The sequence below is a fragment of the Phoca vitulina genome, unplaced genomic scaffold, assembly GCF_004348235.1.
Source record: "Phoca vitulina isolate PV1807 unplaced genomic scaffold, GSC_HSeal_1.0 scaffold4, whole genome shotgun sequence".
Classification (NCBI taxonomy): domain Eukaryota; kingdom Metazoa; phylum Chordata; class Mammalia; order Carnivora; family Phocidae; genus Phoca; species Phoca vitulina.
In genome coordinates this window covers 8,583,645-8,600,969 of record NW_022589707.1, presented here as the reverse complement: position 1 = coordinate 8,600,969, position 17,325 = coordinate 8,583,645, and the positions used below count along the sequence as shown (strand labels likewise).

General features: G+C 38.6%; 1 protein-coding gene across 2 annotated transcripts in view; it reads right to left on the bottom strand.

Annotated features, from left to right (window-relative positions):
* Positions 1 to 304: 304 nt before the first annotated feature.
* Positions 305 to 17,325, bottom strand: part of SVOPL (SVOP like) — a 68,270-nt gene continuing 51,249 nt past the window's right edge. For both annotated transcript variants that reach the window (XM_032401162.1, XM_032401164.1), the window contains one exon: positions 305 to 1,069. In XM_032401162.1, the coding sequence (XP_032257053.1) occupies positions 932 to 1,069 (138 nt within the window). In that variant the 3' untranslated portion in view covers positions 305 to 931. The remainder of the gene's footprint in view (positions 1,070 to 17,325) is intronic.

Genomic DNA, 17,325 nt, shown 5'->3' with positions numbered 1-17,325 from the left:
CACACAATTTAAATGCGAATTTTAATTGTGAATTTGACTGTTTTGAAAGGCTTAATGATACAACCCCAAGTTCATGCCTTAGCTACCAAATTTCAGGCCAACTTTTGCTACAAACCTCATGGGAAAATATCAAGTATATATGCATTTTCTCTAAGAAACTTTAACAGACTTGATGTCAAAGAAAAGCTACCTTCCCCCTACCCATCTCCCATAGAAACCTTTCCAATCTTAAAAGTATATTTTTATAGAAGTTCTCTATAGTCTCCAAAGAAGGACATCAATATAAAGTTTACCCACCTCATTCTCATGTGCCTTATTTTTCAAAAATACATCATCAGTTTCTGTATGTAGTATTACCAAGTAGTATACAGAAATTAAACCAAGTTTTTAAAAATGTGCCACAGCTCTTTGTAAAGATAAAATGCATTTTTCTTCTCCAGTAGACATTGGTTTACAGGTCTTCATTTAATTTGCTGGAATAAGAAGTGATTCAGTAGATCAATACATTTAATAAAAAGAAAGCCTTCTCCATTCATCCTCAATGTCTGACACTCAAAACTAGTAATAGAAGATTCCTTAATAAACTTGTAAGGAATTAAGACCCTAGCATTTACCCTGTGTACCTGACTGGCAATGGTAGCTTTAGAGTTAATTCTAGTGTGATAAAGACATCATTCAGAAAAATCACACTATAAATGTCCTCTTTCAAGAATTTAGCAAAGATTTGGAGTGAATACTTGGTTACTTTAGTTTCAGTGCTGCTCGAAGTTACATGCAAGCAAACTGGATACCCTTTTTTTTTTTTTTTTTACTGGAACCCATTAAGCAAATACCACACGCATTAGCACACACCTGGATGTCAGGTGTGCTTCAAAGAATTTCCATACTCCAAGTTCATTTCCTTTGGTCCAAAGATGATAGTTGAGAATACTTAAGAGATTTCTGCATCACTTACCTGCAGGGCCCGTCCTTTGGTCTCAATGGGGAGAGTAAATGCAGAAATGGCACATACAACACAGACTGATGAGAAAAGACACAGGGCCCCCAGGAATGATGCACTCATAAGAACCTGCAAGTCACAAGGAATGACTCAATTTATTGTGCCCCAGTCACTTCTAAATAGATTTTTATGTCAAAGGGGAAATCCTCTCTCCATCTACATGAATGGATGTCCTTCGCAGCCATTCTGCAAATAGTGCATTCCTGACATCTTAGGTCTATTATTTATTTGGGCCCAGCTATTGTAGGCATTTTGTGTGACCCTGTGAGTTAGGACTGACATTAACACGTCCTGGCCAGGTCAGACCTCTCTGCGCCCACTCCTCGGTATCTCCAGAGCAAACCAGTGTCTGGGGAAGAGAAGAGATCTGGTTTTCCACACTTTCATACCAGTCTAGTTTGCTCAACTTCTAATTCTCATTGTATGCGGGACTCCCTCTGCCTAACATCCACTTGTTCCCCCTTCAGTTCTGACAGGATGGATTAGGAGGAAGTTCTGTTTGGGGTTTTGGGGGGGTTTTTTTGGAGATGTAATCTAATGATCTCTGAAAAGATAATCCATTTTATCTATGTTCATGATGCTTCATGTGTGACAATACTTTCTGTTTGGTGTCCATTTTTTTCCACATTCAGAGTGGATTTCTGCCAGTTGGCCAAGACCGTGCTCTGTTACTGGCAAGTTCAGACACTCCCATCTCCTACATCTGTTAACCCAGGGCCGCCTCCAGTTAGCAATAAGCCAAGCACTTGGTAGTTGTCAACTCATCTCACAAGGATGGTTAAATGAAGTGACTAAGGAACAGCAAGGCTCTCTATAGTCACAAAATAATACAATTTGGACAGACCTAGAAATTATCAGGTCTAGTCCAACGTAATGTTACAAATGAGCCTAAAGTAAGGGCTAAATGACTACCTGTCCAAAGTCACATACAGATCCCTCACATGATCTACTGCTATTCAACCTCTTCGGTTCCCCTAAGATACACAATTTGAGAGCCCATCCTGTGTATAAGGCCTGCTGCCTTCCAAAACAGTAAATAATTCCACCTGCCATATGAGCAACCCATGATACTAACTTCCGAATAACTATTGTGTAGTTGACCTAGCAAGTATTAGGTATTATTTTCTAATTTATCTCCCAAAATAAGTTACAGTTGCCCCAAAGAGGAATTTGGGAAACCAGGCTCAAAAAAGGGAAAAGAGGTAGGAACCAAAAGAGACCAGGCAGTTGAACCATGACCAAAGCATGCCATAGTTAAGCATGTGTCTAGATAGACCTGCCAATCCTGCCCTTTCTGTCCTTTAAAACCACAATTCACACCACCACCAGCCATGAATTCTCAACTATTCCTCCCTATCCTTTGCAACAGATTTAAAGTCCTACGTGGGGGCGCCTGGGTGGCTCAGTTGTTAAGCATCTGCCTTCGGCTCAGGGATCGAGCCCCACATCGGGCTCTCTGCTCAGGGGAAGGCCTCCTTCTCCCTCTCCCACTCTCCCTGCTTGTGTTCCCTCTCTCACTGTGTCTCTGTCAAATAAATAAAATCTTTAAAAAAAAAAAAAGTAAATGAAGTCCTAGGTGGTGTGAGACCTGATGGGTTCAATTTAGGTTACATAACTGCTCTACTATCTAGAATCAGAGAGAGCAACTGTGCCCCCCCCCCTTTTTTTTTTTTTTTTGCTTCCCTACAGAGATACCAGTCTGGGCTTCATAGCAGGACTCCAGCAATCCATTAGATGTTACTGGATATTATTCCAATAAGTTCCTTTCTGCCTAAGTTAACCAAAGTCAATTTCTAGTGGTTGTAAAGAACTATAGTGCCTGATTATAAAAATCATCTGAGAATTTTGTTACAACGTATATTCCCAGGCCCCTCTTTGATTCACTGTATCAAAAAGATCAATCTGTTAATCCTCTACTTCTAAAAATCAGCCCAGACCAGGGACAAAGAGCGACATTACACAGTGAAGAAAGGTTTAGCCACCACCAAGACAACAATTCTAAAGGTTTACCACAAAGCTTCAAAATATATTCAGTAAAAACTGAAAGAAGGTCTAGATAAATCCACGTATAGTTGGAGACTTCAGTACCCCTCTCTCAATAATTAATAGAACTACTAGTCAGAAAACTGAGGACACAGAAAAACTTTATATGCCATCAACAGGGTCTAATTGACACTTAACAGAACACCTTACCCAACAACAGTAGAATACACATTCCTTTCTACTGCCCATGGAACATTCACCAAGATAGACCATGTTCTGGGGGCATAAAATGAACCTTAAAAGATTTAAAATCCTAGGGTTGCCTGGCTACCTCAGTCAGTAGAGCATGCGACTCTTGATCTCAGGTTTCTAGGTTCAAGCCCCACTTTGAGTATAGAGATTACTTAAATCTTTAAAAATATATATATTTAAAATCCTAGAACGTGTTCTGACTAAAAGAGTACCAAACTAGAAATAACAGATAACAGCAACATCTCCATGTACTTCTAAATCCAGGGGTCAAAATCTCATGAAAAATGAAAATACAGAATATTAAATGTGTGGGAAACAGCTGATAGGGACAAAAATAAAATACATAGGAATAAACAAGAAATGTATAAGATGTATATGAAGAAAAGTATAAGAATATATAAAGTTGACTAAGTCTATTTAGTTCTTAGAAAAATGTACTGTGAAAGTATACTTCTCAAAATAATCTGTAATTCTAATGGATTCTCAATCAAAATCCCAGTAGGATTTTTTGAGTCGATTTTGGGGGGGAAATTGATTCTAAGGTTAATTTGGAAGAATGAACATATAAGAAAAATCAGGGAATTTCTGGAAACATGTGCAGGTGAGAGAATCTGAGGGAAGTTATTAGCCTAAGTGGCAATAAAGTTCTAATCATTAGCAGGGTGATGCTGGTGCCAAAATAGATCAGTAAAACAATGCATCACAAAATAGATCTAAGTATGGAAATTGGGCTTATTATAATAGCAGCGTGGTAAATCGATTGAGAGGAGCCAAACAAAAGGATGATTAATGGCCTGGGGACAACCTGCTAGGCATTGTTTTGTTGCTTTTAAAGCTGAATTCTTACCTCAGGCCGTAAGCATAAACAAATTGTGAAAAGATCAAAGAATTTAATGTTTTCTGAAAGCCTTTGAACTTGCAGTGTCTTATTTTTAGAAATAATGGATGCATGAATGATGCAGGCCAGTAAGCATGACACAAAACACTAACTGAAAATGGTAAATTGAGGACATAATTTTAAATTTTGGATGCCAAAAAATTTGATACTAAAATCAAAAGACAGGGGCGCCTGGGTGGCTCAGTTGTTAGGCGTCTGCCTTCGGCTCAGGTCATGATCCCAGAGTCCTGGGATCGAGCCCCGCGTCGGGCTCTCCGCTCGGCGGAAAGCCTGCTTCTCCCTCTCCCACTCCCCCTGCTTGTGTTCCCTCTCTCACTGTGTCTCTCCCTGTCAAATAAATAAATAAATTCTTAAAAAATAAAAAAATAAATAAATAAAATCAAAAGGCAAACCACAAACATTGAAAAAATATCTAGTATAATAATGGCTAATGGCCTGTAAGAGAGTTGCTAATCACATCAATAAGCACTTTGCCAAAAAATAAAAATGTATAATAAACATATGAAAGATGTTCAGCTTTACTAATAATGAACAAAGTACAAATTAAGATATAATTTATTGTCTACCATATTGAAAAAGATTTAAAAAAAAAAAGGTTACCATCCTTTTTGATGAGGAAGGAAAGAGAACACAGATGCTTGCTTAAGAATATGGGCGCCTGGGAGTGCAGTCAAAGTGCCCGACCCTAAGGTTTCAGCTTAGGTCCACCATCTCAGGGTCGTGGGATTGAGACCCACATGGGGTTCTGCGCCACATGTCAGGCTCACTCGGCACGGAGTCTGCTTGGGTTTCTCCACCTCTCCCTCTGCCTCTGCCCCTCCCCTCATGCTCACTCACTCCCCCTCTAAAAATGAATAAATCTTAAAAAAAAAAAAAAAAAAGTGTTAATATGTTATATCCAGGAGTGCATATTTTTTTTAGAGAAGATAATTTGACAAGATCATCATAATTTAAGATACATACACATTCGACTTAAAAATTATCCAACAGACTTTTTCTACAAAATCATGCTTTTTCACTCAGACATATTCCATAGTCATTCCCACATCTCTCTGCCCTATTACAGGGGGGAAGGGGGTGAGGAGGGGCTCCCTAACTAGCAGACCACCCCCATCACTATCTCCTTTCTCTGTTTTCTAGGTTTACATAGCATTAATTATACTAACATATTAATAAACCATTTGTCCCTTGTCCCTCATCCATTCTCCACTAGAATATAACTTCAAAAAATGTGGGACCTTGATTTGTATAGTATCTATAACATGAAAGAGTTCAGTGCTATTGAATGGCAAATATAGTTGCCCGTGTAAAAAGGTGTAGTGTGCGTGATGGTCAGTGTCCCATTGTTTGTAAAAGCAGAAAGAACACAGAAATGATTAATTCATCCACCAAATAACAGCTAATTATGGCACATCCATGCAATGGAAATCCATGCACTTACTTGAAAGAATGAGGTTAATCTACATTTACTAACTTAAAAAGATTATTAATATGAAGACAGTTGCAACATGTAGATATGTGTGGAGAGATGGACAGTTTGTGTGTGTTTATATAGGGGCCTAGCTACATGTATACTCAGATAGACATAAATAGTGTAAAGAAGAGTCAGACTCCATCTGATGACTGCTGCCAGCCCTTAAGCCTCACCCTTCCCTCCTCCTCTTCTTCTGCCCCAACCTCTGAACTGGTAAGACAGCCTGGGGGCCAACAAAAGATCCAAACCACACAAGCCGCTGCCCTGGTGTGGGAACCCGCACCCCAGCCACAATAAAAACTCCAGCCAGTCTCCTTGCCTTGCCCTCTCAAGGTCGATTAGGAGCTGCTTGAGAGGGCTGTCCTGCTCTCCCAGGGACCTCAACTATGTAATTAAGTAAAAAAAAAAAAACAACAACAACAAAACCTTTTCATACCCTGTTGATGTGTGTATACATCATCAGTCCTGACTTAACGATGAAAATATGGGGGGCATTCCATCATTCTCCACAGGTGACTATAACATGGATACAGATAGATGTAGATAGATAATGTACATATTCATGGAAGTATGTGTACCTACATATATACATGCATCTATAGAATACACACAAATATTACTGGTACATACACACCCAGAAAGACAAATACATGCATAGAAAACAATCTGGAAGAATATGCCCCAAGCTATTAACACTTACAGTGGTTAGTTCTGGTGATAGAGAATTTTCACTTTCTCAGTTACACATTTCTATATTTGGAATTATATAACAAGCATATTTTGATATTTGGAAAAATATCTAGGGGCATCTGGGTGGCTCAGTCAGTTAATCATCTCCCTTTGGCTCAAGTCATGATCCCAGAGTCCTGGGATCAAGTCCCAAAGCAGGCTCCCCACTCAGCGGGGAGTCTGCTTCTCCCTCTCCCTTTGCCCCTCCCCCTGCTTGTGCTCTCTTTCTCTCAAATAAGATCTTTAAAAATACATATATCTAAAAATAAGCCTTGTTAATAAAAAGGAAAAACCCCAAACTATACTTCCAACTCAAGAAGTACCTGAGAAACTAGTGTAAAAAAATTAATAAAAACAAGCCTAAATAAATTGCAAATCAGAAACAAATTGACTTGATAAATTATGAATTATAGTGGAAATATATAAATGTATGGAATTAAGAATGTAAAAGAGGAAATAATCACTAACACAGAATAGGAAAAAAAACCAAAGAGAATAGTCCCCAGAGTTCTTTGTTAACAAATTTGCATAAATATTCAATAAAAAATGTTTCCTGACATTTACTCAAGAGAAGATAAAAAAAAACCAGGAGAACCAAAACACCAGAAATACACAGTGGCCAAAAAGTGCATCCTCAAAAGTGCCAGGATTCACTTTCACAGATGAGTTCTTTTGAATCTCCAAGGAAGGATCCAGGGAAAGAAAAGCTTCCAGTTTCTTTTTTATGAAACCGGGATGACAGTGACTGTGAAACCTAACAAAAATAAAATACAAAAATCCAACTGCCCTCTCACACGTGAGTGTTGATTCAAAAATTATAAATAAAATACTGGTAGATAAAACCTAATGGTTCACTAACAAAGTAAAACACTGGCTAATGGGACCCTCACTGCTGTTACCGGCACCGTGGCTGGGAGGCTTCCCCTGCCCACTCCTGCTCCCTCTCTCATTTACCCTAATCTCTTGCATGTGCAGTTGTTAACATCTGCTTTTCCAAGGACTTAAACTGACTCAAGCTCTTTCAATAAAGTAGTTGGATACAAAATCAAGATAAAAGATAAATTCAAGGGTGCCTAGCTGGCTCAAAGGAGTATGTGACTTTTGATCTAGGGGTCAGGAGTTCAAGCCCCACATTGGGTGTAGAGATTACTTAAACAAAAAAAAAAAAAAAAAAAAATTTCATTTTCTCTCCAGGAAAAAAAAAAAAAGCATTCACAAAATGCTTCGATGCCCACTACATGCCAGGCCCTGGAGGAGGAGAAATACAAAAATGAGCAAAACATGCCCATATCCTTTGAAATCACAAGACAGATGTGATTATAAACCTGAAAAACTCAAAAGGCTCAGATGAAAAACCATTAGGATTGAGTTCGACACTCATTAGCCTTTCCAAATACAACTCAAACTGTGAGACTAGAATTTATAATGAAAGAAAACAATCTATTCACAACAATGAAAAGCCTTAAAATGCCTAAGAATAAACTTAACAAGATATTCAGGATCTCTTAGAAGAAAACAGTAAAATGTCAGCAAGGAGCATAGAACAAACATTGAAAAATTGGAGACAAACTCTGCTCTTAGGAAGAAAGTCACTTTTTCCTAAATTAAGATACATTTAATGAATTAATAATTAAAATCTTAATAGGATTTGGGCAGAGAGGGGAGGCTCTGATGCTTATCTGAGAAAGAACAATGAGGTCGGGCTTAGGCAGCCAGTTTTGAAAATGTACTATAAATATCATTCAACTAAGGAGAAGAATATGACAATGACGAAACCAGACAGATCAATGGACTAAAATAGCGAGGCTAGAAATAGACCAATCGTGGAAATGTAAGCAAACAGACATTTCTAACCCAGGAGTAAAAAATGGGTTATTAAATTAAGTGTGTAGGGACCACTGGCCCACCAATTAGGAAATCACATTGGGCCTTCTACTGCAGTATCGCATTGGCCTGGAAGAGGACAGGTCAGGAGTTTCTGGGTCAGAATCTGGGATGCATTCACTTCGTGAAGGCTGATTAAGTTGTACACTTAGGATTTGTATGCTTTTATGTGTTATACTTCAATAAAATGCTTATATATCCTCTCCCCCAAAAAAGAGAAGGCCACAAAGGACTGGAAGAGAGAAGTATATTTTCATAATCCTAATCACAAACCACAGAAGTTGTAAAGAAAACATCGATAAACATGAGGGTCTATGAACTTACATTTTCTGTACAAAGCAAGGAGAACAGAAACAAGAATGAAAGACAAATGGAAAATTGGGGGAATATTTGCAATATGTCAGAAAAATGGTTGAATTCTTTATACACAGGAAGGATTCTCACAAATCCAAGTTTTAAAGACTGAATTGAAAAATGGGAAGGACCCTGAATGGGCAAGCTAAAAAAAGATAAAATACCCAGTTAAAATGTGAAAAGAACATTCAGTCTCATTACTCACCAAAGAAGGACTAATTACAGTGACAAAGAGATATCATTTATTGCCAGTGAGATTTGCAAATACAACAAAGACTAACAAAACCGGTTGACAAATATGTGAAGCAGCAGGACCTTCCTCACTTGTACAACCTTCCCAAAGAGAGTGTTAGCACAATGTATCAAAATGGAAAATGAGCAGACCCCTTGACCTACCTACAATTTTTAGGAATTTATCCTAAAGAGATAATTGCAATAGTTGGATTAAAAATGTAAGTGCAAGGATGCTCATTACTGTTATTTATGTTAGAAAAATATCGAGTAGTCTAGACATTTAACAATACAGAACTGATAAAGTAACTGAAAAGTTACTTTTGGAGTATACAAAGGAGGATATATTTTTCAGCATGAATACAGGGGTTGACTTTTTATTGATATGAAAAATGTCTGCAACATATTGTTGCATGCAAAAAGCAGGCTATAAAAAGTATATGAAAGTTTCTCTTCAAGATGGCAACACAGGAGGATCCTAAACTCACCTCGTTTCATGGACAGACCGAATCTACAGGTATATATGAAGTAATTTCCTCTGAAAGAAATCCAAAAGCTAGCTGAGCAACTCCTACAGATAGGGCAAACAAGAAAAAAACCCACATCAAAAAAGTAGGAGAGGCTGAGACACAATCTTGCCCTAAATCCCTCTCCTGGTGCAGCCATCACAGTCAGGAAGGAGCTTAGAACTCCAGGCTTCTCCCTGAGGAGCTATGGGTTTGAGTCCCACATCTGACACCCCAACTTCTAAGACGTGCACCTGAGAGATGAGCTCCCATAACATCTAGCTATAAAAGCCAATGGGTTCGTATCCATGAGATCCCCGCAGCCACAGAAAACTGAGAAACCATTCTTGAAGGGCTCACATGAACTCACCTGGCCAACCACTACACCCCTAACCCCCTATACACCCCCCCCTCCCCAGCCAGGGCCCGGTGCAGAGGCAGCCCAGTGAAACACATGCAGTCTTTTTATGAAAGAGGCCTATTTGCTTATTGTAAAGCATCACCCTGATGGGCAAGCAAGCATCTACTTGAACACACAGCTAGGAATCTACTGAAATACTCTCCAAAGATTGAGACCAGCAGGTACCAACTTTACACTCTCCCTCAGCCTTGCTCCAGACATCTGGTATCTCCAAGGAACTTGGGCACATGTCTGGTGCCCTAGTTTTTGTGGCTAATGCCCAGGGGACACCTCCTGATCACCTGGATGTGACGGCTAGCAGAGCTGACATCCCACAGGACTGTAACCAACAAAGAATTCTTAACCAGCTACACTGCAGGACATAGCGTGGAGAGCTAGCAGACTGAAACTCCATCTTTCTGGAAAAGGGGGCTATTAGCTTATCTTCATAGCTTCAGCCTGAAGGTAGGCTCCTAACTCAATACTAGACATCAAGGGGCCAACTGTATTCCTCTCCAGATACTTCGGGGGGTGGGTGCTATCTTCTTCCTCTCCCTCTGGCTCACTCCAGGTCACCAGTATCTCCTGGAAAAGAGCTTAGACATATGTCTGCCCCAGATTTGGTGGCTGCCAGCCAGGGGCACCGCCAGATCACCTGGTTCTGGTGGCCAACAGAACTTATGTTCATGGGTCTCATAGGACCCCAACCAACAGAAACAGTTCTAAACTGTCTGCCTTCTGCCCTCACCCAGAGTACAGTGTGACACAGCAGATGGAAACACAACCCAGAGGCCTTTTCATTTATCTTCAAGCTGTGGCCTGAGGGGCAGGCTTCTACTTCAACCAACATTTAGGGGCTGACTACAATGCTCTCCAGAGATAGAGACCAGCAGACACCAGCTTCACCCTCTCCCTCTGCCCCACTCTAAAAGTAGTAAAAGCAGGGCGCCTGGGTGGCTCAGTTGGTTAAGCGACTGCTTTCGGCTCAGGTCATGATCCTGGAGTCCCGGGATCGAGTCCCGCATCGGGCTCCCTGCTCAGCAGGGAGTCTGCTTCTCCCTCTGACCCTCCCCCCTCTCGTGCTCTCTCTCCCATTCTCTCTCAAATAAATAAATAAAATCTTTAAAAAAAATAAAAAATAAAAAATAAAAGTAGTAAAAGCAACTACAACAATCTGTTGATGGATACTCGAGATAAAAAGATGTTAACTGTGACATCAAAAACAGAATGTGGAGGGGAGTAAAAAATGTATAGCCTACGAATGAGTTCAAATTTAAGTTATTATCAACTTAAACTCTTAGTTTCATTGATCTTTTCTATTGTCTTTTTAGTCTCTATTTATTTCCACTTTGATCTTTGTTATTTCCTTCCTTCTACTAACTTTGTTATATCTGTAAGAAGTCTTACATAGGCCTCATAAGTCACAAAGCAATAACCTAGAGTAGATACACAAAAGATAAGGAATCCAAGCCTACCACTACAGATAATGATCAAATCACAAAAGCAAGAGAAGAATAAGAAGGAACAAAGCCAGAAAACAATGAATGGAATGCTAATAAGTGCATACACATCAGTCATTACTTTAAATGCATGGATAAGAAAACAAGACCCCTCTGTATGTTCTCTACAAGAGACTCACTTCAGATGTAAAGACACACACAGACTCAAAGTGAAGGGATGGAAAAAGATACTCCATGAAAATAGAAACAGAAAGCTGTGGTACCTATATTTTATCAGACAAAATAGACTTTAAGACAAAGACTATATGATAAGAGACAAAGAGACATAATTACATAATGATAAAGGGATCAATCCAACAAAAGGATATAACATTTGTAATATTTACACACTCATCACAGGAGCACCTAAATATACAAAGCAAGTATTAACAGATCAAAGACAAAACAGACAGCAATAATAGTAGGAGACTTTAATACCCCACTTTCAATGATAGATTGTCCAGACAGAAAATCAATAAGGAAATACTGGCCTTAAATGACACCTTAGACCAGAAGAACTTAACATATACACAGAAGATGCCCTCCAAAAGCAACAGAATACACATTTTTCTCAAGCATACATGGAATATTCTCCAGGATAGATAATGTGATAAGCCACAAAACAAGCCTTAATAAATTTAAGAAAACTGAAATCCTATCAAGCACCTTTTCCAACCCAAATAGTATGAAACTAGAAATCAATTATAAGAAGGAAATTGGAAATTTTACAGATATGTTGAGATTAAACAACATGCTACTGAACAGCCAACGGGTCAAAGAACAAATCAAAGGAGAAATCAAAAAATACCCTGAGACAAATGAAAATGGAAATACAACATACCAAAATTTATGGATATAGCAAAGGCAGTTCTAAGAAGGAAGTTAATAGTGATAAAGGCCTACATCAAGAAACAAGAAAGGTCTCAACTAAAAAACCTAACTTTATACCTCAAGGAACTAGAAAAAACGAACGAACCAAGGCTGAAGTTAGTAGAAGGAAGGAAATAACAAAGATCAAAGTGTAAATAAATGAAATAGGGACTAAAAAGACAATAGAAAAGATCAATGAAACTAAGAGCTATTTTTTTTTAAAAAAAAATGACAAACCTTTAGCTAGACTCACCAAGAAAAGAAGAGAGAGGATTCAAATTAAATCAGAAATGAAAGAGGAAATGTTACAAACAAAATCTTAAAGAAAACAGGTGGGGGGAGCCTGGGTGGCTCAGTCAGTTAAGCGTCTGCCTTTGGCTCAGGTCATGATCCCAGGGTCCTGGGATCGAGCCCCGCATCAGGCTCCCTGCTGAACATGGAGCCTGCTTCTCCCTCTCCCTCTGCCACTCCCCCTGCTTGTGCTCTCTCGCTGTCAAATAAATAAATAAAACCTTAGGGGGAAGAAAAAAGGAAATGTTACAATTGATACCACAGAAATATGAAGGATCATAAGAGACTACTATGAACAATTATATGCCAACAACTTGGACAACCTAGAAGAAATGGATAAATGCCTAGAAACATACAATCTACTAAGACTGAATCATGAAGAAATAGAAAATCTAAACAGAACAATTACTAGTAAGGAGATTGAATCAGTAATCAAAAACTTCCCAACAAACCAAAGTCCAGGACCAGACAACTTCACTGGTGAATTCTATCAAACATTTAAAGAATTAATACCAATCCTTCTTAACCTCCTTCAAGACATGGAAGTTTGGAACACTTCCAAACTCACTTTACAAGGCCAGCATTACCCTGATACCAAAACCAGACAAGGATGTCCCAAGAAAAAATAATAGGCCAACATGTCTAATGGACATAGATGTAAAAATCCTCAACAAAACATTAACAAACTAAATTCAATAGTATGTTAAAAAGATCATACATCATAATCAAGTGAGATTTATTCTAGGGATGCAGAGATGGTTTAACATCCACAAATCAATGTGATATACTAAACAAAATGAACAATAAAAATCCTGATTATCTCAAAAGATGTAGAAAAAGCATTTGACAAAATTCAACATCCATTTATGATAAACTCTCAACAAAGTGGATATAAAGGAAGCATACTTCCACATAATAAAGCCCGTATTTGACAAGCCTGCAATTAACATTATACTCAGTGGGGAAAAGATAAAAAGCTTTTCCTCTCAGGTCAGGAATAAGACAAGGATACAAACTTTCCCCACTTTTATTCAACACAGTATTGGAAATCCTAGGCAGAGCAATAAAGAAATAACAGGCATCAAAATATGAAAGCACAATGCAAAACTGTCACTGTTTGCAGAAACAGGATATACAGAAAACGCTAAAGATGCCACCCAAAACTGTTAGAATAAATGAATTCAGTGAAGTTGCAGGATACAAAATCAATATATAAAAAATATGTTGTTTTCTATACACTACTAACAAACTAAGAAAAATTGAAAATGATCCCATTTATAATTGTACCCCCCCCCCAAAAAAAAATACCTAGGAATAAATTTAACCAAGAAGGTGAAAAATCTATAATATATAAACAATGAAACACTGATGAAAGAAATTGAAGTTATAAATGGAAAGATATTCCATGCTCATGAATGGGAAGAATTAATATTTTTAAATGTCCATACTACCCAAAGTAATCTAGATTCAGTGCAATCCCTAAAAAAATTCAAATGGAACTTTTTTCCCAGAAATAGAACAAACAATCCTAAAACTCATATAGAACCATAAAAGACCCCAAATAGCCAAAGCAATCTTGAGAAAGAAAAGCAAAGCTGGAAGCATCATCACATTTGCAGATTTCAAACTATATTAAAAAGCTATACGAATCGAGACAGTATGACACTGGCCTAAGAACAGAAACACGGATCAATAAAACAGAATAGAGAGCCCAGAAACAAACCCATGTACATGTAGTCAATTAATTTACAGCAGATGAGCCAAGAATATACAATGGAGACAGGAGAGTCTCTTCAATAAGTGGTGTTGGGGAAATAGGACAGCTATACGTAAAAGAATGAAACTAGACTACTATCTTAACTCATACATAAAAATCAACTCAAAATTGATAAAAGACTTCAATATTAAGACCCCAAATCATAAAACTCCTAGAAGAAACCAGAGGCAGACTTGATTTCTTTGGATTTGATACCAAGAGGAAAGGAAATAAAAGCAAAAATAAACAAGTGGGACTACAAACTAAAAAGCTTCTGCACAGTAAAGGAAAACCATCAACAAAATGAAAAGACAACCGACAGAATGGGAGAAAATATTTTCAAATCATATCTGATAAGAGGTTAATGTCCAAAATATATAAGGAATTCATACAACTCAGTAACGAAAAAACCCTAAAAATCTCATTGAAAAACGGGCAGAAGATCTGAACAGGTATTTTCCAAAGAAGACGTTCAGTTGGCCAATAGGTGCATGAAAAGGTGCTCAACATCACTCATCATCAGAGAAATACAAATCAAAATTTCAATGAGCTATCACCTCACACCTGTCAGGATGGCTATTATCAAAAAAGACAAAGGGCACCTGGGTGGCTCAGTCGGTTAAGCGTCTGTCTTTGGCTCAGGTCATGATCTCAGGGTCCTGGGATCGAGCCCCTCATGGGGCTCTCCGCTCAGCGGGGAGTCTGCTTCTCCCTCTCCCTCTCTCACCCTCGTACTCAAGCTCTGTCTCAAATAAATTTAAAAAAAAAAAGACAAGTAATGAGGGGTTGGTAAAGACAGAGAAAACAGAACACTTGTTTACTGTTGGTGGGAATATAAATTGGGATAGCCACTATAAAAACCAGTATGGAGGTTCCTCAAAACATGAAAAATAGAACTATGCTGTGATCCAGCAATTCTACTCCTGGGTATTTATCCGAAAGAACTGAAAACACAAATTTGAAGAAAAATATGTACTCCCACATATATTGAAGCATTATTTACAATAGCCAAGACATGGAAACAACCTATGTCCACCGATGGATAAATGGATAGAAAGAATATGGTATACATATACAGTGACGTACTGTTCAGCCAAAGAAAAGAAGAAATCCCGGCACTTGCAACAGCATGGATGGACCCTGAGGGCACTATGTTAAATGAAATAAGCCAGACAGAAAAAGACAAATACCATATGATGTCACTTATGTGTGGAATCTGAAAAAAACAAAACAAAACAAAAAACCCAAACTCACAGATATGGAGAACAGATTGGTGGTTGCCAAAAGCAGGAGGTCTGGTGGGGGGGTGGTGGTGTGCAAAATGGGTAAAGGGCATCAAAAGATACAAACTTCCAGTTATAAAATAATTCCCGGGGATATAATATACAGCATGGGGACTATAATAATACCATATTGTATATTCAAAAGTAGCTGAGAGAATAAATCTTAATTCTCATCACAAGAAAAATTTGTGATGGATGTGAACTACACTTATGGTGGTGATCATAATATATACATATACCCAATCATTATGTTGTACACCTGAAACTAGCATGTTACATGTCATTTATATCTCAATTTTAAAAAGTATATGAATTGTGATATTTAGGTACAATGTATATACATGTACATACACATGTTCGTTCATACATACATACAGTTAGAGTGAAAGAACTTCATTAAAATATTTGTATTTGTGGGGTGCCCAGGTGGCTCAGTTAGTTAAGAGTCCAACTCTTGATTTTGGCTCAGGTCATGATCTCAGGGTCATGAGATTGAGCCCCGCATCAGGCTCCACACTCAGCAGGAGTCTGCTTCTCTCTCTCTCACTCTCTGCCCCTCTCCCAGCTTGCACTCTCTCTTAAACTTAAAAATGAAAAAAATAAATTGTTATCTCAGATAAAATGGGAGGTAGTGAAATTTTAACTCAAATTTGTAATTTTCTGTGTTTTGGTGTAGAAGAAAAAAATCACATGGAAATCAAGCCATTGAAAACACAATAAACACAAGCCTATTTATGACCCACAAAACATTGACAAAGACCCTCTCCTTGACCAAACTCTAGCCAGACTGCTCTAAGCCTCTTCTCACCCGGGCCCCAACCTTGGTCTATAAAAGACCAGAACAAACACTAGCTCAGTTTCTAACAGCTGAAGGCCACATCCCCAGGATGACCCTCCGTTTCCCTTCATGTGCCTGCATGAGAAACTCAAGTCTGCCCCCCAAATTTACTGTTTGTTCCAGTCAACACCTGGAGATAGGACCTTTGTCTGGGTTTCACATGGGCCAAACCCCTCCTTTCCATTTTTTGCAATTTTTCACTTCCCTTACTCTACTATCCCACCCTCGCATTCTCCCTGTAAAACGCGTCACCCCTGTGCAAACAAAATTTGAATTCAGTTTGCCCTAGGCTCTTTTTCCCTATTGCAATAGTTATTACTGACCAAAATACTCCCTTGTCCCTCTAACTAGTGTCCAGCATTGTTTATTTTTGACAATATACGTGTACGGTTTCTCAGTAAGTGTAATGCTTATTAGCGTGGGCGCCTGGGTGGCTCAGTCAGTTAAGCGTCTGCCTTCGGCTCAGATCATGATGCTGGGGTCCTGGGATCGAGCCCCCCTTCTGGCTCCCTGCTCAGCAGGGAGTCTGCTTCTCCACCCCCCTCCCCCAGCCCCCCACTCATGCTCTCTCACTCAAATAAAATCTTTTTAAAAAGTATTGCTTATTAGAAATCACTTATGAAAATATAAAATGCATATTTTTTCATTCCCATTAACTTGTGAGGTGCTGTATACAATCTTATGCATTGATTCATTGGGTTTCCATGTAGCTGGTCAGGTATCTGATAGGACAACAAAATCACTGCTTAGCTGGGACAATGCAATTCAGGCTTTTTGAGAGCCCTGAAAGATAAATGTTTGGCTTTCAGCCTTATTTATGGTAGATTTTTTTTTTTCTGGGCAGAAATGTAAATTTTTTACGTAGTTTCTTCCTTGATCTTTCTAAGAGAAACATTTTCCAGAATTCTAAAATCTCGTTTCACCGGAGGGCATGGCAACGTGAGATTAAAGTCTTACCATAAGCTTGTTCTGCCCTGGCCCTACCCACCCCCACAATTCACTATAGAGCAACCAGAGTGCTCTTTTCAAAAGGCAAAACTGATCATGTCACTTACCTGCTTAAAACCCTTACGTTAT